The sequence below is a fragment of the Mustelus asterias genome, chromosome 6 (assembly GCF_964213995.1).
Source record: "Mustelus asterias chromosome 6, sMusAst1.hap1.1, whole genome shotgun sequence".
In the NCBI taxonomy this organism is placed as follows: Eukaryota; Metazoa; Chordata; class Chondrichthyes; order Carcharhiniformes; family Triakidae; genus Mustelus; species Mustelus asterias.
The window spans coordinates 18,126,524-18,152,061 of NC_135806.1; the positions used below are offsets into that span (position 1 = coordinate 18,126,524).

General features: G+C 46.1%; 1 protein-coding gene across 1 annotated transcript in view; it reads right to left on the reverse strand.

Moving 5' to 3' along the window:
* gldc (glycine dehydrogenase (decarboxylating)) overlaps positions 1-25,538 on the reverse strand; it is a 147,758-nt gene that overhangs the window by 16,296 nt on the left and 105,924 nt on the right. The window contains exons 18-23 of the mRNA XM_078214099.1: positions 20,474-20,623; positions 16,878-16,990; positions 11,128-11,269; positions 7,594-7,705; positions 6,678-6,773; positions 4,186-4,358 (exon numbers count right to left, since the gene is read on the reverse strand). Coding sequence (XP_078070225.1) covers positions 4,186-4,358; positions 6,678-6,773; positions 7,594-7,705; positions 11,128-11,269; positions 16,878-16,990; positions 20,474-20,623 — 786 coding nt within the window. The remainder of the gene's footprint in view (positions 1-4,185; positions 4,359-6,677; positions 6,774-7,593; positions 7,706-11,127; positions 11,270-16,877; positions 16,991-20,473; positions 20,624-25,538) is intronic.

Genomic DNA, 25,538 nt, shown 5'->3' on the forward strand with positions numbered 1-25,538 from the left:
AATTTCAAATCTCAAACAGTATGAATTGCTGGAAAGGCAATTTAAAAGATGCTGCTAACAAGAGAAACATCGCCACCAGCAGGCCATTATTGGTACAGATAAAATCAAACTTGTCCAATCGCTCTCTACAGTATCCAGAGTAAAGTTTATTTATTAGTGTCACAAGTAGGCTTACATTAACACCACAATGAAGTTACTGTGAAAACCCCCTAGTCGCCACACTCTGGCGCCTGTTCGGGTACACTGAGGGAGAATTTAGCACGGCCAATGCACCTAACCAGCACATCTTTCTGACTGTGGGGGGAAACCGGAGCACCCGGAGGAAACCCACGCAGACATGGGGAGAGCGTGCAGACTCCACACAACAGTGACCCAAGCCAGGAATCGAACCCGGGTCCCTGGCGCTGTGAGGCAGCAGTGCTAACCACTGGGCCACCCTTAGTTGCAGTGCAATCATTCCAAACCGTCACGGTAAAGGCCACAGAATCTGCTCAATGCCTTCTTCAGAGAGCTCTGGCTCTTTTCTCGACTTCACACTGCTGGATTCTCTGGATATATCTGGAGAACACAGGATTATACTACAAGATTCAAATGCTCTGCCTCTGAATTGCTGCTCCGCTGCTATAACTTGAAGTAAATTTGGGCAGATTCAGCCCCCTCCCCAGTGCCGCTGTGCCGGAGGATCTGTGGGACTCAGTTCCCTGCTAGAGTCTGTGCTGGGCGGGTCCTCGGGTTTGCCAGTTGCAGCTTCAGTCTGGTTCCCTGGTCTGAGTTACTCTGTCCTGGACCGGAGCTCAGAACACATACCAACTGACTCAAGAACAGCTTCTTCCTTATTGCCATCAAAACTTTGAATCTGAACCTACCTTATATTTAGTTGATCTTTCTCTACACCCTCGCTATGACTGTAACACTATATTCTGCACCCTCTCCTTTCCCTCTCCCCTATATACTCTATGAACAGTATGCTTTGTTTGTATAGTGCGCCAGAAACAATACTTTTCACTGGATCCCAATACATGCGACAACAATAAATCAAATCAATAATGTAAAGCACTATCGGGACCTGCTCTGAACTGCTAAAATGGTTCTCAGACTGAAGATAGACTTAGACTAAATAAAACTTGCTTTAATATAACTTCTATTTTTCAATTGTATGCCTTGAGAAATACACTCCAGTGTTTTGCTTGTATTTATTAAATTGCATATTAATTAATTAATGTTTTTATTTACTCTGGCTTTATTAACCAGTGTTGCTACTTTTAGGATCATGTGCATTCAGATCTTTATCTTCCTCTACCCCGGTTAGATACTATTTTCCAAGATGTATGCGGCCTCCTATCAAACCGCGCCACCTCACACTTGTCCATGTTGAAATCTGTTTGTTACGTAATCGCCTGTTCTGCAAGTTATTTTTTGGTAAGCTTCCTCAGTATTAACTATATACCGCAATCTGACAGTGTCTGCAGACTTACAGACATCGTGCTTCCCAAATTCAAATCACTGAAGTAAATAATGAACAGTGGCCCCAGCTCCGATTCCTCCGACACACTGCTCCCGCTTTTCCAGCACTGTCAGCTGGGAGGAGCTGGAATTTGCCTTGTCCCAAAATGGAGATCGACATTTGCTGGGTCAAAACACGGGTTTCAAAATGTCAATCAGCAGGTTTTTTATTTTTTATTGATTAACTTCCTTTCCCTGTTTAACTCATTCTTGGTATTCCCTAGTAGCCTTTTTGTGCGTTCCTCACCAGAATGTCCCTATTCTTATCGGTGTTCCAAACACCATAGTAATTACAGATTCTTGCTTTGTTTGGTTTACATTCACTTAGTGCGCATCTGGTATATCTGAACAACCTTCTTTGTCTGGGTTGGCAGAGTAGACTAGGCTCAGCCTGACCCATCTCATGACTTATTCTGCGAAAATCTGAATTGTCGTAAATGTTTGGAACACCTAATTGAAGGTAATGGAGGATGTTATATCCCCCATTCTAAAACAAAGTGTGAGGGAGCACTAACTTGTTTACACTGGTGCTTAGAAACACTGAAGGGTGCTCACTGTAAAGCAGAGACCGTTGTCATCATGAGCTGGTGGTTAATCAGCCAAATGGCGTGTTACAGTGAAAACACCAAGTCAATCAGCTCATTAGTCAAGTCAGGCATTACTCCAGTCATCCTCCACATTATTGTCTCTTCCATGTATTTCGCTCAGATCTAACTTCTTTTCATTAACCCTCACTCTCCCATTCCTGTTCATTTCACTTCTGCTGCACCTTCCAAACCTGTGACCTCTGTCACCTAGAAGGACAAGGGAACACCACCAGCTGCAAATTCCCCTCTGTGCCACTCACCATCTTGTCTTGGAACTACACCGCCGTTCCTTCACTGTCGCTGGGTCGAAATCCTGGAACTGCCTCCCTAACTCATCTGGTTCACTGATGTCCTTTAGGGAAGGAAATCTGCCGTCCTTATCCGGTCTGGCCTACATGTGATTCCAGAGCCACAAGCAATGTGGTTGACTCTCAACTGCCCTCGAGCAACTAGGGATGGGCAATAAATGCTGGCCAGCCAGTGATGCCCATGTCCCACGAATGAATAAAAAGCAACAGCATGATGGATGAACCTACAACATATGGACTGCAGCAGTTCGAGTTCACCACCATCTTCTCAAGGGCAATTCGAGATGGGCAATAAAAAAGCTGACCTGGCTAGCAACAGTCACATCTCATGAAAGGATAAAGAAAACATTTCCACTGCTCCATCTTTTGAGGATTACAATGATCTGGATTTGGTGATTAAACAATGGGGAAACTGTCCGTGTTGGTCATCACTACAAATGTGAAAACCCACAAGCTGGGTAGGCCTGGATAAGAGGCACCTTCTGGAGAGTCGGTACAGACTCGATGGGCCAAATGGCCTCCTTCTGCACTGTAGCGATTCTATGGTTCTTCGAAATGTTGCCACGGAAGATTTTACACCCACCTGATCTGGTTTAACAGCATGTCTAAAAGACGCCACCTCTGACAGTGCGGCACTCCCTCAGTATTCCATTAGAGTGCCAACCTATATTTTTGTGCCCAAGTCCTGGAATGGGACTTGAAACAGAACACTGTGACCCAGAGGCAAGAGTGCTGCCAAGTAAGCCACGGATGACAACACAAAGTGAATACTGTTGATGTTTGGAGTGCTTCTATAAACTGCCTACATTAACAGAATGCAGAAAGCAGGAAACTGTTGGCCTGATATAGTCATGATGTGGAGATGCCGGCGTTGGACTGGGGTAAGCACAGTAAGAAGTCTCACAACACCAGGTTAAAGTCCAACACAGGATCTTCAGGTAAGCGTTCTCCAAGGCGGCCTTCACGACACACGACAGCGCAGAGTCGCTGAGCAGAAACTGATAGCCAAGTTCCGCACACATGAGGACGGCCTAAACCGGGATGTTGGATTTATGTCACATTATCAGTAACCCCCACAGCTTGCCTCCTGGGCTTGTAGAATCTCACAAGCTGTTCTGTCTGGAGACAATACACATCTCTTTAACCTGTGTTGAATGCTCCCTCCACCCACATTGTCTGTACCTTTAAGACCTGGCTGGCTTTAGAGATTCGCATTCTAATTAGTATTCTGTAACTTGATTTCTGTGTCTGTGCACTGTTTTAGAGCAGATATCCACTCCATCTGACGAAGGAGCAGTGCTCCGAAAGCTTATGGTATTTGCTACCAAATAAACCTGTTGACGACTTTAACCTGGTGTTGTGAGACTTCTTACTGGGCCTGATATAGAGCATCTCTGAAAAGCTTTGTTTAATACATAGAATCCTACGGTGCAGAAGGAGGCCATTCGGCCCATCAACTCTGCACCAACCATAATCCTACCCAGGCCCTATCCCCATAACCCCATGCATTTACCTCAGCTAGTCCCCCTGACACTAAGGGGCAATTTAGCATAGCCAGTCCACCTAATCCGCACATCTTTGGACTGAGGGAGGAAATCGGAGCACCCGGAAGAAACCCACGCAGACACGGGGAGAACGCGCAGACTCCACACAGACAGTGAGCCAACCCTAGAATCGAACCCGGGTCCCTGGCGCTGTGAAGCAGCAGTGCTAACCACTGAGCCACCCACATCTTAGATGTAATTATACAGGTCGTTCCAGCCAAACAATGGTTTGTTCCGACTTACCTTGAGTGGGTTAATTCGGACGTCCATTCTACCCTCCTCAATATCCGCGATTTCTTGTCGGATGTTTATCATTGCATCACAGAATCTATCCAGTTCAGCTTTATCTTCAGATTCAGTTGGCTCAATCATCAGCGTACCAGAAACTGGCCAGGACATGGTTGGAGCATGGAATCCTGTCAGATGTAAACTTACTTGTAACTTGCTGGTTAGGAAGAGAGTCCTCACATTCATTCGAAACTTCCGTTCCATTAAGAAGCAGAAAGTCAGGCACAATACCGATTACTAAGTTTCCCAAATCCACCAATAACTCCATTTCAGATCTCAAATTTAGTTTTTACATCATCTGTTGCATATGAACATGAGTAAGGAAACTTAGCTCCTTTGAGCCTGTTCCACCATTCAATGTGGCTGATTGGAGATCTAACTCCATGTACCCTTCCTGGTGAAAAGCCACGGACCTGAAACACTACCTGGGGCTTTACTTGGAAGCTTATCTCCACAGACTTAAACATCGACCGGGCAGTTAATTGCCCACATTTATGACTTTTGCCAGGAGTGGTGGTCACCATGCAGGTAGCCTGGAGAGTGAGTGCGTGCGTGTGCGCCTATGTGTGTATGTCATCCTCCAGCAGCCTTTACTGTTTATGGTTGGGTGGGGGACAGTGAGAGGGATAAATGGACCCACCCTAACAAGAGGGATACACACCCTCCAGAGCCTGCAGGTTTTGCTGGGGATGTGGGGACCTCCCCACATGGTACACAGTCCCCACTCCTCCCACCACCAGCCCCAGTAAAATACCAAAGGCCCATGGTCACTAATGGATCACTAAGCGGCTCAGTTGACCAAGCCAACTTGTTGCTGGCAAAACAATGGTCCAGCATAGGTGGGAAGGCAACAGTCACAGGATCTCAATGGTCCCACCCTATATCAAGCCCCCCAGTTCCCCGCCTTCCCCAGAGAGGGAAAGGGGTGTAAAGTTCCTGCTATTAACTCTATGTGTCTCTCTCCACAGATGCTGCCAGACATGCTGAGTATTTCCAGCATTTTCTGTTTCTATTTCATATTTCTAGTATCTGCAGTATTTTGCTTTTCCACATTCCCATTTTTGTCCCATGTCCCCTAATACCCTAGATTTTAAAAAATGCATCAACCTCAGAAACAGCCATCACGTGTATCAAGTAGTGTCTCTTGCATGCTCTCTGTGCCCTTTAATATTTTCCCCCAGAAACTGTGCAATTCTTTTTTTTTAGAAACTGCTTCAATAATCATTTTTGTCCGACAGAGAATTCTACATCTTGTCAAGATCTTTTACGAACTTCCCCTCTATTTCTTTGTATAATTGTTTTGATTGTGAGGGGAGACAGCGGTGTTGTGGGAGTGTCACTGGCCGACTAATAGTCTAGAGGGCCCAGGATGATGCTTTGGGGACACAGGTTCAAATCCCACCATGGCGGCTGGTGGAAGTTAGATCCAATTTAAAAAGCTGGGATTTAAAGCTAACATTAGTGATGGGAACATGACACTCTCGCTGTCATTCAAAAAATCTGCTTGGTTCACTAATGTCCTTTATGGAAAGAAATTTGCCATCCTTATCCAGTCTGGCCTACATGTGAGTCCAGAACCACAGCTATGTGGTTGACTCCGAAATTAGGGCAATTAGGATTAGGCAATAAATGTTGACTTTCTCGGCCTTGTGGCTAAGATCAGTCGTAACATCAAGCATGAGATCAGGTGTAACGCCTGTTCTTGTCAGCTTGGATCTAGTATGTCCCCTTTGTGGGGACCATGAATTGGATTGAATTTGAATAAGTTTTTGGAGCAAGCGAGGAGATGGATTAGGGGGCATGCCGTATCCACTCCGCACATTGGCTTTGTAACTCTGAGAAAGGAATACATTTTTTTAAAATGCTGACCTTGTCAGGAATGTCCACACATCTCTGTTGGCACTACTGCCTCACAGTGCTGGGGCCCTGGATTCAATTCAGGCCTCGGGTCACTGTCTGTGTGGAGTTTGCACATTCTCCCCGTGATGGTGTGGGTTTCCTCCGGGTGCTCCGGTTTCCTCCCACACTTTAAAAATGTGCGGGTTATGTGGATTGGCCATGATAAATTGCCCCTGAATGTCAAGGGGACTAGCAGGGTAAATATGTGGGGTCACGGGGATGGGATTGTTGTCAGTGCAGGCTCGATGGGCCGAATGGCTTCCTTCTGCACTGTAGGGATTCTATGATGATCTCATAAAAGAATAATTTTTTTAAAAAAACCTTCGATTTGTATCCTTTTAATATCATCTCACCAACCAGTGGAAAGAATCTCTCTTGATAACTGTACACACAGTAAGTGGATTTACTTGTGGGAGGTTGCGATGTGCCCCTAAAACACACTTAGCCACATGGGTTCAAGGTTCTGGCCCTATACCCATGGTAAGAGAAGCACTAATGATCAAAGATTAGTTCACAATGCAACAGGATACAAAACTATAACTTCTCACCATAATCTTGTAGCCTCTTGGCAACATCCACTGCCTCGATGTTTGCAGTTTTCTTGAATGGTCGCACATCCAAGATGAATTCGTGAGCTACGTAACCTGTTAAAACATTTTTTTTTCAAAATTCAGTATAGCATTCATTATATTGAAAATTAATTCTCCTACAGCAAGCAGCACAGAGGGGGATAAAATATCAGTACAGCCAGAAAGGTTATCAACAGCAGGAAATCTCAAAGTATGTTAGAACTTAGGGATATGGGGGTAGGGCCTGGGTGGGATTGTGGTCGGTGCAGACTCGATGGGCCGAATGGCCTCTTTCTGTACTGTAGGGTTTCTATGATTTCTATGAACTTTCTCACGGAGGGGGTTCTCTTTTCCTGTCATGTACATCCAGTTTATTTATTTTTTTATTCATTGCGGGCGCCGCTGGCTGGGTCAGCATTTACTGCCTCAGGGCAATTAAGAGTCAACCACATTGCTGTGGATCTGGAGTCACATGTAGGCCAGACCAGGGAAGGAAGGCAGATTTCCTTCCCTAAAGGGCATTCGTGAACCAGATGGGTTTTTACGACAATCAATAATGGTTTTGTGGTCATCTTTATAGACTTTTAATTCCAGATTTTTTATTGAATTCAAATTTCACCATCTGCCGTGGTGGGATAACAGGGAAGATAATGGAATGCGAGCTTAAAACTCATAGCTACAATTATTTCCAGCAATAGACCAAAGAGCCTTGCTCAAGGTAAACTGCAGAGTGCCTTCTGGAGAGAGCTGTAAAATCGAATAAAGGATCATTCTCCTGAAAAGTTAACTTTCTCTCTCTCCACAGATGCCGCCTGACATGCTGAGATTTTTTTAGTGTTTTGTTTTATTTTATGTAAAAGCTGAGGCTGAGAGCTGAGCACTTGTGTCAACTTACCCTTTGCTCCCCTGAAAACTATTTTGTAGAAAGCTTCTAGCCGCTTGGCCATGTAGTTGGCATTTAGAATGGCAACCTCAGTGGCATGGCGAAGTCCGTTTGATCCCATCAGCTACGGGAAGGGAAACAGAAGATGTAAATCACGGCAGCATTGTTAAATTAGCAGGTGGATGAGAATTCCAGTCTGGTGATTACATTCTAAATACCAACACTACTTGATTATTACTCCACCAATCCCCCAGAAGAAACATCCACATTTCTGAATCATTCGAACCATCTCAATGAGATTACAACCTATTTGGGTTATGCCCCATTCTTCTAGGTCACCGCAATTCATTTGGGTAAATCCAGCCAGTGTCACATCATTTACGATCAAGCTGCAGTAATTGCATTGCATCCAACCTTTCAGCCTCAGTTTAAATCATAGAATAGAATCATAGAATCCCTACAGTGCAGAAGGAGGCCATTAGGCCCATCGAGCCTGCACCGACAACCATCCCACCCGGACCCTATCCCTGTAACCCCACGTAATTATCCTGTTAATCCCCCTGACACTAATCCTGCCAATCCACCTAACCCACATATCTTTGTAGCATGGGAGGAAACCGGAGCACCCGGAGGAAACCCACGCAGACATGGGGAGAATGTGCAAACTTCACACAGACAGTCACCTGAGGCCCGAATCGAACCCGGGTCCCTGGCGCTGTGAGGCAGCAGTGCTAAACACTGTGCCGCCATTAAGGACAGTTAACTGAAAACCTCTGCCCTTTTAAATTCTTTGAACCAGACTTCTTTTTCAAAGAACAAAGAACAATACAGCACAGGAACAGGCCCTTCGGCCCTCCAAGCCCGCGCCGCTCCCCGGTCCAGGATTGAATCCTGAATCCAGGATCCCCGCCCAATTTTCCAGCCTATCTACATACCAATATCCTATCCACCGAGCTGTCCCTCACAGCTACGATGCTTTGTTCATCACAACCTATTAACTCACCCCCACCCCCCCATTCCAGACCATGTGATCTCCAGGGAGAGGCGAAAACCCAGAGTGAAAACCCCAGGGCCAATATGGGGAAAAAAAAATCTGGGAAATTCCTCTCCGACCCCCTGAGGCGATCGAAACGAGTCCAGGAGATCACAATGGCCCTGGGGTTATTTTCCCGCCCTCAAATATCGCTATTACAAGAATACAAGGTACCAGGATATGAACGCAACAGTGCAAAGTGCGAAATGCAGCAACAAGTGGACTATAAAATCTCAGGAAATTTATGGCACTCTGCTTACCATGAACCTGTGGGTTCAGAGTACAAACTGCACGATCAAACAGACCATTCCTTTGTGTTTGCCGAGAATAAGAAGAAAAGTATTGGCTAGGAATTTCCTCGAGTCAGTTCCGGCTCCACCATTGGAAGGGCAATGAAATCCCTGCTCACAGGTGTAAGCGGGCTGCAGCCAGGTTCCCAGTGGAGTTTACGATGGTGGAACGGGAGTAAATTCGAGAGGAGGATATGTTAAACACTGAGTCAAAACCGCAGCCCATTGATCTGACAGTGGTGCTCTGCACGGATTTTAAATTTCCGATTATACAAATAATAGGAAGAGGCCCTCCAGCCCCTCTCTCCCCATAAACCACACCTCCTAATCCTAGATGAAGATTCAAGCAAAACTGTAATACTTATTACTGTAATACTATCTAACTGTAATACTAACTACTGTATCTACAGTCACATTTCAATTCAAATTCTCAAAAGTTGTGCTGGCTCAGATTTCTCAAGTGGGTTTATAAATGGTAAAGGGTGAATTTTACCATCCCACCCGCCACAGGAAAACGAGCCGGCCAGGCGCCAACCACGGGAAGATCCGTTGACCTCGGGCGGGATTTTATGGTCTCGGGGCGAGACATGAACCCAATATGTCACACTATTTGTAACTCCCACAGTTGCGTGGACCTGCAGCGTTTCACTGGCTGTCTTGTCTGGAGACAATACACATCTTTTTAGCCTGTCTTGATGCTCTCTCCACTCACATTGTTTTGTTTCTTAAAGACTTGATTAGTTGTAAGTATTCGCATTCCAACCATTATTCATGTAAATTGAGTCTGTGTCTTTATATGCTCTGTTTGTGAACAGAATTCCCACTCACCTGAAGAAGGGGCTTAGAGCTCCAAAAGCTTGTGTGGCTTTTGCTACCAAATAAACCTGTTGGACTTTAACCTGGTGTTGTTAAACTTCTCACTGTGTTTACCCCAGTCCAATGCCGGCATCTCCACATCATGACAGCGGGGGGGTGCCAGGGAATCCCACCCACATATGACATTGTGACAGGATCTTACAGATGCACAGAATGTTACAAAGCCCCACAATGCTGCAAACTCTTTTCTGATAGGTCATCTTTTGCCTAACTGCAGGATAATTAAAACTTGGCTCAAATTGCTCCAAAGGTTCGCAGTACTTGTGTGGCCAATGTTGTTTTCCTCTCTGGCTATGTCCATTTTCTTTTAAACAATCTGCATTCTGACACAATTATATTCTTAAACAAGCTGCGGGTCCTGCCTGCCCAGAATAGTTTAAACCTTGGCTCAGTCCAGAGTTAGTTCTCAGTCCAACAGTGAAGCATCATCAGCAACTTTGTAAGTTTTGAGTGAGTCACTTAGCGGATAAGTGCACCATCCAATGAGGTACTAACTTGTACAGGTTTGATTTCTGATCTATACTGATACTGATGGCCTCTAGGGCGTCATGGTGACACAGTGGTTATCACTGCTGCCTCACAGCGCCAGGGACCCCGGTCCGATTCTGGTCTTGGGTGGCTGTCTGTGTGGAGTTTGCTCATACTCCCCGGGTGGGATTTTCCAGCCATGCTTGCCCCAAGACTGGAAATTCCTGCCTGAGGTCAACGGACCTTTGCATGTTCCGCCGAATCTTCTGTCCTGCCCACTACGATTTCTGTGGCGGGCGGGACGGGAAAGTTCCACTCTGCGTGGATTTCCTCCGGGTGCTCCAGTTTCCTCCCACAGTCCAAAGATGTGCAGGTTAGGTGGATTAGCCGTGCTCAATTGCCCCTTAATGTCCAAAAGATGTGTAAGGATCCCAACGTCCAGTCAAGATTCCTACTCCTCATTACTATCCAATGACTCCTGCTCTATCTGTGCTGAGGTGAACACTGGATACACATAGAGGTGGGTTTGACTGCGATGGCCTTCATGGTTCAGTAGCCCACTGACACCAGCTTTTAAACCAGCAACTCGAGGAAGGACTGGGAGGACTGTTGGTTCCCCAACTGAACCGTGCCTAACAAAAAATTATACTTCAGATAAGGGGAGAGGAATTAGGTTGGGACGTTTGGTGGGGGTGGAGGAAGGGGAGCGGGAAAGGGGGACAGGCTGCCAATCGACTGAAGATGAGAAGCTGAGCCGGCAGACATTTTAAGAGGTAAATAAACACGGGTAGCAGGTGCACTTTGTTCCACACACATTTCCTGGACTAATGAGAAAGCTGACACAGAATCACGAGATAAACATCCAGAATGGAACCATACCTTAATGTACGCCAGGGAGATTGGCAGGATCGCACTGGAACCCCAAGGGGCAGCACTGATTGTGCCCAGAGGGCGGGCATCACTGTCAGACACTGGAGGGATCACTGGATGACTGGGTAAGTACGGAGCGAGGTGCTTCTTCCTAAAAATATATTCAAGAGAATGAGTTACTTGATGCGTGGTCTGGCTGACAAGTTTGATCCTTAGTATCACCTGGCTCCTCAGATCAAAATCTCCTGCTTGGAGCTATCTCAAACATATCTCACCATCAGCCTTTTACTCAACATCCTGACAAGCAAATGAAAGGTAGGGAGGAATCTTTTGCTCCTACTACCCAGCAGGAATCACGCCAACCTTCCCGCTCGCCACCAGACATTTTCCAGCCCTGCTGTGACAGGGCTCCCCGCAGGGTATGTGGCGGGCCAGCTAAAAGTCCATCAAATTTCAGCTGGGCCAGAAAATCCCGCCTTAGTCTCCAGAACGGAAAAGTAACATTTGAAAAAAATTAGCACAATGATGTAAGCAGCTGAATATCCCTCTTTGGTGTTTTTCAAGCGGGGTAGGCCCCTACGTTTGAGGAGGATCGCTTCCAATCCAAATTCTGTCTGTCTTCAGAGCTACATGCAGGCAGTCCCAGAGGGACAGCAAGCGCAGCAGTGAGAAACTAGTCTCATTTGTATTGTTGGTAAAGCCGGGTTGCTGAGGTCCAATAGTCACACCATCCAACACCAACCAACTCAGCGAAAAATCCCTCACTTCTGGACGACACAACTTTATCAGCTGAGCTACTGGGATTAATGATTAATAAATTCTGCAGAAAAATGAGTGAAGCTACAATAACTTCATCCATTTAAGTGGAGAGGCAATGGCCTAGTGGTATTATCGCTACTCTTACTCCAGAAACAAGGCTAATGGTCGGGGGACCTGGGTTCGAATCCTGCCACAGTAGATGGTGGAACTTGAATTCAATAAAAAATATCTGGAATCAAGACTCTCCTGATGACCATGAAACCATTGTCGATTGTCGGAAAAACCTATCTGGTTCACTGATATTCTTTAGGGAGGGGCACCTGCTGTCCTTACCTGGTCTGGCCTACATGTGACTCCAGAACCACAGCAAAGTGGTTGACTCTCAAGTGCCCTCCAAGAGCAACTTGGGATGGGCAATAAATGCTGGCCAGCCAGCGACGCCCATGTCCCACAGATGAATAAAAAAAAACTGACCTGATTCAAGAAGTGTTGTATTAATCCTTTTGTATTACAAGAGAAATTCAACAAAGGATGTTTAATCTATCCATCCATTTGATGGCCTCCCAAGATGCTGAATTGGGAAATGAGCTGCAAAGCACATTATTTCAGAGTGGTCTGGTTGATGTGATGTGTTCCATGGTCTGGGACTCTTGGTCACAATTACACTAGGCGATCCCTCCTTCCACTAATGGAACAGGTGACAAAAGCCAATGTGGGCTCCGACTCTCTCACACACCTTGTTTAGAGTCTGAGTTCATCTGGTCTTGTCGTCAAACATGGTACTAACAGTCTGCTCATTAAGGTGTTGCTAAGCTGAAGAGTATCGAGGCATTGAAAACTTGGCCTTCATGACAGACAGTGCCATATTAAATATCTACTGATGACTATGAAACCATTGTCGATTGTCAGAAAAACCCATTTGATTCACTAATGCCCTTCAGGGATGGAAATCTACCATCCTTACCTGGTCTGGCCTACATATGACTCCAGAGCCACAACCATGTGGTTGACTCTCAACTGCCCTCCAAGGTCAACTAGGGATGGGTAGTAAATGCTGGCCAGCCAGTGACGTCCATGCCCCACGAATGAATAAAAAAAGACATATCAAATCTATGAAGGTTAGCCCCAACCTTTGGCTGCTTCTGGAGTCCTGCCTCAGTGTTAGCGGTGAATGCCAGTATTTGGCAGAGCAGCTTCTTCCTTCTCTGAAACCTATTGCTCGTTTGGCAGATGACTTCCAAACCTGGCCTTTTGAGAAGGGTTTGGCCACGTTAGTTGAAGCGCAGTGCACAATTCAAAGGGCGGTTTGCAACACTACCACACAGGGAGGGCCTCGTTTAGAGACAGCAATGTTGCGAGGGCAGCAGGGTCGAGGTTGAGATTTTCAGACTCAATGATCTCATCACAAATTCTGGAACATGAGTGGAGGTTTTTGGAGGCACTTTTCTATGATGCTGACCCGTGTTAAGTTTTTATTTTGTGGACCATTTAGTTATCTACTGGCTGCATTTAAGCCTCCTTTTTAACCTAAACCAGCCAGTGGGAATGGAGTGGATGCAAGTCCAATTTCCATGTCGTATCTCACACAATCGACGGTATTTTATGCTCCCTGCTGGTGGGGTTTGAGGCAGGGGGTGGGTGCCGTTCAATTCCCTGGATTGCCTTCCAATGACCCTCCTGGAGGCCACAGTTTTAGAGTGTAACAGGAAAGGTCAAGGCTGGTTTGCCCTCCCTTGCCCAGGTGAGCCCCCTAAGTGGGCAACTGGTGACTCTTCATGATTTCATGGTGGATCAGATAGAAATATACCATCATGTTCAATGGTTTCATCCTTGCCGCTGGCTCAAATCCCCAGTGCACCAATGGTTCGTTCTGTCTGTTTATGGGATGGGACACGTGCAGTGTGCTTGTCCCCTGCCAATTAGGTCTCTGCTACCTCTGGTTATGGGCTACCTTGTCCAGCAAGATTGAGGGAAGTATGTCAGTGCATGTGATGCAATGCATTTAGGTGACATGCCTGCCATGTTGATTGGCTGGCATTGTGTGTGTGTGCATATGTGTTCGCGTGTTTGTGTGTATGTGTGTGTTGTCTGTGTTTGTGTGCGTGTGTGTGTTTGTGTGTGCTACTTGCAGCAGTGCTAAGGGTCAGATGAGGCTATGAAGTCATAGTTGATAGAGATTGTTGGTCGGTAAGTGCTGGGGGGGTGGTATGGTGGATAGAGCAGTGTGTGAGGCTAGTGGTGCAGTTTCTCGGATCTAACATGTGAACATGCATTCACTGACTTTGACCACTCGCATGAGGTCATTAAACCACTTGCGGCATTGTATCGAGGTCTGAAGGTAGTGAAAGCTACCTGCTCTCACTGTCTTCCTCATACGTCCTAGCCCCCCCGAGAAACCTCCTGTGCACCTCCCACACCAAGGCCTCCAACGCTGCATAGAAAGGGCTGCACAGAAACAGGGCACTGGGTCCAACGGGTCCATGCTCCACTCGAGACTGCTGCCATCTTTTCTCATCTAAATTGACCATTCTAACCCTCAATTCCCGACTCGATTGCATACTTGTCTAATTTCCACTTCAATGCAAATGTACTATTTGCTGTGGTAGCGAGTTCCACACTACTCTTTGGGTGAATAAGTTGCACAGAGAATGCGGGTGGTTCGGGGAACCCACTGGCCTGCTGCCCCATTGTTCAAAGTTCCTCCTGCTCCTTACTCCTCTTTTCACCACTTCCAGCTCCTGGTGCAGCCGGAATGCACCTCAGTAGAGGTGCAGGATGAGCTTAATGAATTAATTACTGCTAGTTTGCACTCTGCTGGGGTATGCAGCCACATAACAGGGCGTTCAGCGCTGGGATACCCGCCAGAAACATTACAAATTAGAAAGCAGCACAACGTCTGCATGCTGCCTTTATCAGTTTAATCCTGCTCACCTCCTCACGCCTGACTTTGAGCTGCCCTCAATCCAGTTCCCTACCACTCCCAATTTCAAAATGAGTGGAGCAGAACAAATAAAATGAAATTCTGCGTAGGCATGGCCACTGTAAACCTAAACTTAGCCGACATGACCTGGGTCCTCAGTTTAAACCAATATTCTATGTAATCGAATCAAGTTTCGAAGGTGGGACAGGCAGCAGCAAATTCCGGCCACAAACTGTGTGGAGTCTGCATGTTCTCCCCGTATCTGCGTGGGTTTCCTCCCACAGTGCAAAGGTGTACGGGTTAGGTTGATTGGCATGCTAAATTGAACATAGAACATAGGACAGTACAGCACAGAACAGGCCCTTCGGCCCACGATGTTGTGCCGAGCTTTATCTGAAACCAAGATCAAGCTATCCCACTCCCCATCATCCTGGTGTGCTCCATGTGCCTATCCAATAACCGCTTAAATGTTCCTAAAGTGTCTGCAGGCAGTCCATTCCACACCCCAACCACTCTCTGCGTAAAGAACCTACCTCTGATATCCTTCCTGTATCTCCCACCACGAACCCTATAGTTATGCCCCCTTGTAATAGCTCCATCCACCCGAGGAAATAGTCTTTGAACGTTCACTCTATCTATCCCCTTCATCATTTTATAAACCTCTATTAAGTCTCCCCTCAGCCTCCTCCGCTCCAGAGAGAACAGCCCTAGCTCCCTCAACCTTTCCTCATAAGACCTACCCTCCAAACCAGGCAGCATCCTGGTAAATCTCCTCTGCACTCTTTCCAGCGCTTCCACATCCTTCTTATAGTGAGGTGACCAGAACTGCACACAATATTCCAAATGTGGTCTCACCAAGGTCCTGTACAGTTGCAGCATAACCCCACGGCTCTTAAACTCCAACCCCCTGTATATAAAAGCTAACACACTATAGGCCTTCTTCACAGCTCTATCCACTTGAGTGGCAACCTTTAGAGATCTGTGGATATAGACCCCAAGATCTCTCTGTTCCTCCACAGTCTTCAGAACCCTACCTTTGATCCTGTAAATTGCTCCTTAGTGTCGGGATAAATAGGTGGGGTCATGGGGATAGGGCCTGGGTGGGATTGTGGTCGCTGCAGATTCGATGGGCCCAATGGCCTCCTTCTGCACTGTAGGGATTCTATGATTCTATGAAATCTAACGCTGCATTCAGTATTTGTACAGTGAATGCTTCAAGGTTTGTCCATCTGACAGAATATATTTGTCACATTTGTTGAAGATACATAGAATCCCTACAGTGCAGAAGGAGGCCATTCGGCCCATTTACTCTGCACCAACTCTCCGTCAGAGCATCTCATCCCCATAACACTACATATTCACCCCACTAATTCTCCTAACGTACACATGTCGGGACACTAAGGGGCAATTTAGAATGGCCAATCTACCTAACATGCATATCCTTGGACTGTAGGAGGAAACCGGAGCACCAGAAGGAAATCCATGCAGACACAGGGAGAATGTCTGTGTGGAGTTTGCATGTTCTCCCCATGTCTGCGTGGGTTTCCTCCGGGTGCTCCGGTTTCCTCCCACATTCCAAAGGTGTGCGGGTTAGGTTGACTGGCCATGCAAAATTGCCCCTTAGTGTCAGGGGGACTAGGAGGGGGAATATGTGGGGTTACGGGGTTAGGACCTGAGTGGGATTGTTGTCGGTGCAGGCTCGATGGGCCAAATGGCCTCCTTCTGCATTGTAGGGATTCTATGATTCTATGAATGTGCAGACTCCACACAGATAGTGACCCAAATTGAACCCAGGTCCCTGGCACTGTGAGGCAGCAGTGCTAACCACTGTGCCACCCTCGGCCTTGGTGTTTACTTCAAAGCTATCAATACAGACAGAAAGCAGTCACAAGATGAAAAATGCCCCAGTGAGTAGCAGAAAGGAATATGGTGCTGTACTAATACATCAGGAGGTAAATGTGATTGGTGCTACACTATGCTAAAAGGGTCACGGTCTTCTTCCATTTAAATCCCTGCATGGCCTGAAAATGATCAGCATTTTGAGTCGGCATTGTAAGCAAATAAGACAATTGAAACCTACACTCCAATGGGTCCCATTCCAGGTCCACCTCCTCCGTGAGGAATACAGAAAGTTTTGTGCAGGTTTAAGTGAGACACGTCGGATCCATAGTCACCAGGACGGCACAGGCCCACCTGAAAGGTTACACCATCAGGGGAAAAAAAAAATCATAATATTAGAACAGCCAACAACACAACCTTTACTGCATGGAACAGGAATGGGAAAAGTTTATACCACCAGTGGATATGTGACTCGTGACTTATCAACTCAGGTCTCAAGGTTAATTTAAGGTGATGGGGTTTTATTTCCATCCTATCCACTATTTAATCAGGCGGGATTTAACCCTTGAGAGCCTGCTTCCACCAAGGACCAGGAGACACAATGACAGACCCTGGGGAATCTGGTACATCAAATTCCGCCCCCCCTACCTCCCACTCACTTTCATGGAGAGCACTTCGACTCCACTGGGCAACCGAGATCACAGGGTGATCTGTGAAAATGAAATCACGGGTACAGGAAAATTGTATTTCAGCCAGCACCCATTTTTCCTGTGCTAGGGTGGGTTTTGCAATCCCTACAAAACACACTTTCTCGGAGAGTTCGTGGCCATCGGAAGAAGCCCACTGAGGAGTCAGGAACATTCTGAAAGGTAAGTGTAAAATGTTTCGACACCTTCAAATGTCACGATTAGATACTGTATTGTTATGTCGATGCGTTTAATGCAGCGATTCATCATAGGGATCTGTCCTGCAAAGGTGGGTTGATCCTTACATTGATCAGCATTGCTTCATTGGTCTCATGCATTACATTACTTTCCCAATGATCAGAAGTGCCATAATGCATTACAGAATGTTTTGAAAAAGTCCTGTCAGCTTCTGCTATCATGGGGCAGCTCGGTAACACAGTGGTTAGCACTGCTGCTTCACAGCGCCAGGGATCTGGATTCAATTCCTGGCTTGTGTCACTGTCTGTGTGGAGTTTGCACGTTCTCCCCGTGTCTACGTGGGTTTCCTCCGGGTGCTCCGGTTTCCTCCCACATTCTGAAAGATGTGCTGGTTAGTGCATTGACCCGAACGGGCAATGGACTGTGACGACTAGGGGAATTTCACAGTAACTTAATTGCAGTGTTAACTTTGTATTCAGCTGTCACTTAAATGGACAAATTGCTTTGGCTATTAAAAAAAGCTTTTAAAAGTTGGGAAAAAAAATCTATGCCAGAAATGGAACACTATTCTGTTGTGCCAGTTTCAGATAAAAATGTAGCTGAAAGCTTTTATGACAGCTGTAGCCATTATGAATGCTTGGCTGGTATTTAAATGTTGAAAGAGCTTCAACTCAACAGGTGGTTTACTGATCCAAAAATGTCTGAAGCTAATATGACTCTATTTGCTTTCTTGTTTGTTTGCAAACAAAGTATTACATTTTCTGCACCGTAGTGGTCTTTTTCCCAGTATCAATGAAAGCATTTAATTTCAGGTTTTATTAGATTGCTGGAGGTATATTTTTTGTGAATGGCTTTAAAATAATTCCCATTGCTATTGCATGGGTCCTGAGGACTGGGGGCTAGCAGGGCAAATAAGTGGAGCTACGGGGATAGGGGCTGGGTGGGATTGTGATCAGTGCAGACTCGATGGGCCAAATGGCCTCCTTCTGCACTGCAGGGTTTCAATGACTGCAAATCGTGGATACTGTGCGAGTGGCTATGGAGGGTACGTGAGGTTCATGGGGGTACATGGGAGATCTGTTGGTGCAAGGGGCAGTATCGGGGCAGGTTGGCAGTTAGCAGCCATGTTGGCGGCTTGGGAAATCAGAGGTGGCATGGCGTGAGGTTTGGGGGCCTTCAAATTATGTCGTGTGCTGGGCCACCGTGTTGACAAAACGAGGTGGGTCTTTTAAATGGCCCCCCCCCATTGTAACCACACTCCTCACACATTCCGCTGAGGTTTGCAAAATGCGAACCCGCCCCAAGTGAAAAGACAAAAATCTGGGACAAAGTCACACATGCTTCGGGTGTGAATTTTGAAAAGCGCAAAAGTGCGCACGTCGTGTTTTCCCAGGCCCCCGCGGAAATCCCGGTCTCAGTGTTAATATCAGAGAAATCCACAGGGGTTTATACCGGATCCTCAGGACTGTTGGTGCTAAAGGTGTAGTTACTAATTGAAAAGTCAATTGAAAGAGTGCCAATTTGAAAAGCAAATAGTTTAATGATTACTGGCAGAAGGGTAGCAGCCCGTAAGTCCAGCGGAAGAGCACTGGATGACTATGGGGAATTGGGGAAACTGAATGCCAAGTTTAACCAATTTTATTGCAGTTTGCACAATATCTTCTCAGGTGAGGAAACATCGCTTTGCACATCTCTTTAGCCTAGACTCAGCCACTGTCGGGCAGAAATTGTTTAACTTGTGGGAGATTGCAAAAAGGAATGAAAAAAATACAATGGAGGGAAAATTTCTACTTCTGAAATCCCAGCGTAGGAAATTACAGGGGGAATTTTCCCGTCCTGCCCACCATGGGAATCGGAGCGGGCGGGGGGCGGGCCATGCAAAGGTCCGTTAACCTCGGGTGGGATTTTCCGGTTTTGGGGCCAGCGCGGCCGGAAAATCCCGCCCTACATATCGCTAGTCTGGATTCTACATGACCCCCCCTCCATCCCACTCCCAACAACCTTTTCCGGGGCTGATGGTGACAAGGTGGCAATTTCACTGGACTAGGAGCCCAGAGGCCCAGGCTTATGCCCTGGGGTCATGGGTTCAAATCGCACTGCAGCAGCTGGTGGAATTTAAATTCAAATAGTAAAATCCGGAATGTAAAGCTAGCCTCAGTGATGGTGACTACAAAAATATCAGCGATTGTTCCAATAACCCCATCTGGTTCATTAATGGGAAGGAAATCTGCCGTCCTTACATGGTCTGGCCTAATTGTGACCCCAGACCCACAGCGATGTAGTTGATACTTGGGGGCGGCATGGTGGCACAGTGGTTAGCACTGCTGCCTCACAGCGCCAGGGACCCAGATTCAATTCCAGCCTCAGGTCGCTGTCTGTGTGGAGTTTGCACATTCTCCCCGTGTCTGCGTGGATTTCCTCCGGTTTCCTTCCACAGTCCAAAAATGTGCGGTTGATTTGGCCATGCTAAATTGCCCCTTGGTGTCAGGGGGATTAGCAGGGATATATGGGGTTACGGGGATATGGCCTGGGTGGGATTGTTGCCGGTGCAGGCTCAATGGGCCAAATGGCCACCTTCTGCACTGCAGGGATTCTATGGCACTTAACTGCCCCCTGAAGAGACCCAGCAAGCCACTCAGTTCAGGGCAATGGGCAATAAATGCTGGCCTTGCCAGTGATGCCCACATTCCATGAAAGAACAAAGGGAAAAAAAGGGAATTTTGGCACAAAATATCTCTCTTCAAACCTTGCAATACCAGCTTTGCATGAAGGTAGCAATTTAACTTTTGCTTCCTTACTAGATGTACTTAAGTACTCCAAGTCTGTGAAAGACAATGCCCGTTTAAGACATCTAATGCCAGTTTCCATGCACCTCCAATGTACGAATGTCAAGTGAGCCAGCAATTTCCCCAGACACAGGTAGCTACAGCACTTGTTAAGTAAGACCTCTCACCTGTGCATTCATGTTTGCTCCATCCAGGTAAACCTGTCCCCCGTTATTGTGGATCAGCTCACACACGTCACTAATGTTCTCCTCAAACACACCGTAAGTGGACGGATAGGTTATCATTATGGCAGCCAGGTCATTTTTGTACTTGTCAACCTTGAGTAAAAAGATTGTTGAACAGATGAAGCCCATTTTCAATCCTTTCTAGACTAAAACTATGCAAGAGATTTGAAATTTTATCAAGCTTTACTTGTTCACCAAGTGGAACTCGGGCAAATACGTTTAACCCAAATTGTGTGCATCCAAGTTTTCTTTTGACAAAATGGGATCTTACTTCGCATAACAAGTCTACTCACCGAGACATTGGGTGGAGGACCCAAAACATACATTTATATAGTACTACTAAGACAGTAAAACATTAAGGAGAGGCGATGGCCTCGTGGTATTATCGCTGGACTATTAATCCAAAAATTCAGTTAATGTTCTAGGGACCTGGATTCGAATCCCGCCATGGCAGATGGTGGAATATGAATTCAATACAAAATATCTGGAATTACGACTACTGATGACCATGAAACCATTGTTGGTTGTCGGAAAAACTCATCTGGTTAACTCATGTCCTTTAGGGAAGGAAATCTGCCATCCTTACCTGGTCTGGCCTACATGTGACTCCAGAACCACAGCAATGTGGTTCACTCTCAGCTGCCCTTTGGCAACTAGGGATGGGCAATAAATGCTGGCGAGCCAGTAACGCCCATGTCCCATGAATGAATAAAGAACATGTTTCAAGATGTTCTACAGCGGCACTAACCAAACAAGTAGTGGGAAAGGTGACCGAAAGCTGATCAAAAAGGTAAGTTTTAAGAAGTAGCTGAAAGAGGTGGGGGGAAAAGAAAGGTAAAGGGATGGAGGTTTAGGGAAGGAATTCCAGAGAGACAGTCACCAATGGTGGAACAAGATTCTTTGATCTCGTCTGCCTCTCCACCGCTGCCAGCGAGAATGGAGAATTTGGCGCTCAGTCAGAATTCCATTCATTGCAGCGGGACTGGAGGACCCCAGCCACGGGCGAGGTCGGAGAATTCCGGCCCAAGTCTTTGTGAAGCCAGTCAGCCTACTACCAATCAGAAATTTCACCATAGAAACATAGAACAGTACAGCACAGAACAGGCCCTTCGGCCCACGATGTTGTGCCGAGCTTTATCTGAAACGAAGATCAAGCTATCCCACTCCCTATCATCCTGGGGCGGCACGGTAGCACAGTGGTTAGCACTGCTGCTTCACAGCTCCAGGGTCCCGGGTTCGATTCCCGGCTTGGGTCACTGTCTGTGTGGAGTTTGCACATTCTCCTCGTGTCTGCGTGGGTTTCCTCCGGGTGCTCCGGTTTCCTCCCACAGTCCAAAGATGTGCGGGTTAGGTTGATTGGCCAGGTTAAAAATTGCCCCTTAGAGTTCATAGATGCGTAGGTTAGCGGGATTAGCGGGTTAATATGTGGGGGTAGGGCCTGGGTGGGATTGTGGTCGGTGCAGACTCGATGGGCCGAATGGCCTCCTTCTGCACCGTAGGGTTTCTATGATTTCTATGACTTCTATGATCCTGGTGTGCTCCATATGCTTATCCAATAACCGCTTAAATGTTCCTAAAGTGTCTGACTCCACTATCACTGCAGGCAGTCCATTCCACACCCCAACCACTCAGAATGAGGGAGCCCTTCCCCTCGGCTACTATTCCATACTGGTAAAAGCATCTGTGTTTTTGTTATAACAAACATCATTTCTTGATTTAATCATACAGTCATTATAATGCAGCTCTCTCCAGACTCGAAATGTTGGCTCTATTCTCTCTCCACAGATGCTGCCAGACCAGCTGAGATTTTCCAGCATTTTTCTGTTTTTGTGTCATCAAAAAGTAAACGGGGCTATGTTTAATGCTCAAACATTTCTGGGAAGTGGTGATCCATCTATGAATGTCTTGTAACAGTTAACAAAGGTTAACTTGGAAGGCTGCAGCAGAGAAAGTGGGAGTCAACTTGAAAGTAAGAGCTGGAAAGACAGAGATTGTTTGAAGTATTCGTCAATGCCAGAACTGCCAGAAGCAAAAGGGTGATCCCGATAGCACTGAGGTTCAGTTAGTTAGAATTCAATTGCAAATGAGGTAACTTGAACTAGAAAGAGATAGAGAAAGGCAAACATTTGATTCGCGAAAGAGAGAGAGATGAAAGAACTAAAACTCAAAAGTGAAGAAAACGAAATGTGAAAAACTTAAGAGAGTTAAGGAGCACGAGAAAGAGAAAACTTAAATTTCAAAGGGAGAGACAGAATTTGACGGACGAAAGCTCAGATTACACAAAGAGGGAGTCGTTGTAAAACTTAATGATGACGCAGATTACCTCTTGATTTAGATTTACCAAGGATTATTAAAATTGGAGCTGAAATTCATTTCGGAGGGAGTTGAAGTGCCATTTGAGAAGATTGCTACAAAACTGCAGTGGCCGAGAGAAATTTGGACAATTTAATTGTGGAGTGTGTTCACAAAACAGAACTCAACCCTTTTTTTCTCGTAGTGTCGTCAGCTGTGTGCACACAGCCTTTTTAGCTGACGGTGCTCACTGCCAAAACTGGTGAAACATTCAAGAAAGCAACCCACGCTGGAACCTGTGCCAAATCCGTTTGCTCTTTTCTGTCAATAGGAGAGCTCACCATCCATTTATTGCTTTCTTTGCTAACTTGGCCAAGACCAACAAGATGGTCAGCTAACCGTCCAACTGTCTAATGGGAAATCCAACACTTGCATTGTCAAACAGCCAACAAAGAGCTAGGAAACAAATATATATTTTTTCCACTAAAATATCAGTACAGTTCCGAGTGTTAAGAGCTTCATTGGTGGCTATTCTTCCTACATATACTGTAGATAGGTTTTCTGTGTATGAATACTTCCCTGTTTTTTAAAAATCTGGTCGGGAGGATAGATTGACAGTTATTCCAATATCACAAATGTCTAAAACATTATTTTTCGAAGCAATTAAAACGCTCAATGCTGCATTTAAAAAGATCGAATATTGCGCCACAGAGTGCACTGGGAAAAATACTGCGGTTTTTAAACTTAGAAATCATAGAAACCCTACAGTGCAGAAGGAGGCCATTCGGCCCATCGAGTCTGCACCGACCACAATCCCACCCAGGCCCTACCCCCACATATTTTACCCACTAATCCCTCTAACCTACACATCCCAGGACTCTAAGGGGCAATTTTTTTTTTTTTTAACCTGGCCAATCAACCTAACCCGCACATCTTTGGACTGTGGGAGGAAACCGGAGCACCCGGAGGAAACCCACGCAGACACGAGGAGAATGTGCAAACTCCACACAGACAGTGACCCGAGCCGGGAATCGAACCCGGGACCCTGGAGCTGTGAAGCAGCAGTGCTAACCACTGTGCTACCGTGCCACCCTTCAAGATAATCATGGAACAATTACAAACTATCTTGTCTGTGTGGGCACCTCCTCAACAAGCGCATCTGTAAATGGACAAGTAGACAAAGACACATGAATAGCAGAATGTAGGGGACGGGGGGGGGGGGGGGGGGGGGGGGGGAGGAAATAAGGGTGGGAGGTTGGCCACACTCTACAATTTTCCCAGTACATGAAGCCCACCCATTGAGTGGCACAGGAGATGGTGCAGGGTGCAAACTGATATTTAAGTCAGTTTGAATGAGTGTTCAGGGACAATTGGTGTGTAGGTGTGAGCTGAAAAACAGCATTGATGAGTATAGTGGGCTCAGTTCTGCTGGCAGCAGCCATTTATCTTTACTGTTGGTATTGTTCCAGCTCCAGATTCAGACTGACACTATTTCCTGAGGAGCTGTGTGTATGTGTGTGAGCGTTTTTGATTTGATTTATTATTGTTACGTGTATTGGGATACAGTGAAAAGTATTGTTTCTTGAGCACTATACAGACAAAGCATACTGTTCATAGAGAAGGAAAGGAGAGAGTGCAGAATGTAGTGTTACAGTCATAGCTAGGGTGTAGAGAAAGATCAACTTAATGTGAGGTGGGTCCATTCAAAAGTCTGATGGCAGCAGGAAGAGCATTGTTGGAGAGTTTAAAAGAGTTAGAACAGAGTTTTAGAAGCATAGAACGAGAGTAAGATAGAATTAGAGGATATGCTGGTGTGTGTGTGTGTATGTGTCTGTGTGTGTGTCTGTGTGTGTATGCGTGCGCGTGCGTGTGTGTGTGTGTGTGCGCATGCGTGCGCGTGCGTGCGTGCCCCAGCAGAATCAAAGAACCGCTTCAAGAAGCAGTTCTCCTTTGACGGAATCACTCCTGCAACTGTGCAATGTCCCACAGTGTTATTAACAGAAGCTGAATTTGCTTTATTCTGTGCTTTCTAGCAGTTCACTGGAATCTGTGCCTGCCCCGAAGGTTATATTTGTCAACAGCCACTTATTTGGGCCATCTCTGTCTCTGACAATGCTTCCACTGGAGATGGCAGTGAGAGTTATTTATGTGGCGTGACTGCCTCTGGAAAGTAGTCATGTCCCCATGTCTATATTTGTGGCCTGCTACTAACTTTCAGGATACCACTGGCAGCAAACTTTACTTATAAATAAGGCGTTATGTAATGGGGACTGAGGTGAAATTCTATCTTTGTTTATTTTTTACATCTAGGTACACCAGTCTGTGCAATGACATAAGGTCAGTAGTCACTGTAAGTTAATACATGTGACAATAATAAATCAAATCAAAAATCAAATCAAAGGGGCACACAATTAGCATTTTCTAGTACTCGAATGACGGCAATATCCTGACTCAACGTGTATTAACTGATTGCTTTGCTTTCTGAACACTCTTTAAGCGGAGCAGGTAAACTGCTGACTAAATATTGTGTAACTGACATGTCTGCAACAGCAGTTTGGTGTTACCTGTTGATGAGAATGTTTACCGGCTTCCAGGCTGTTTGGGCTGGAAAGCTTGCGGTTCATGAACCAGGCGTTCAATTTGGTTGCAAATCGCACCTCCCCCAATGTCCACCTCGTCAGCACACTTACCTTTCATAGCTGCCTGGGAAGAATTC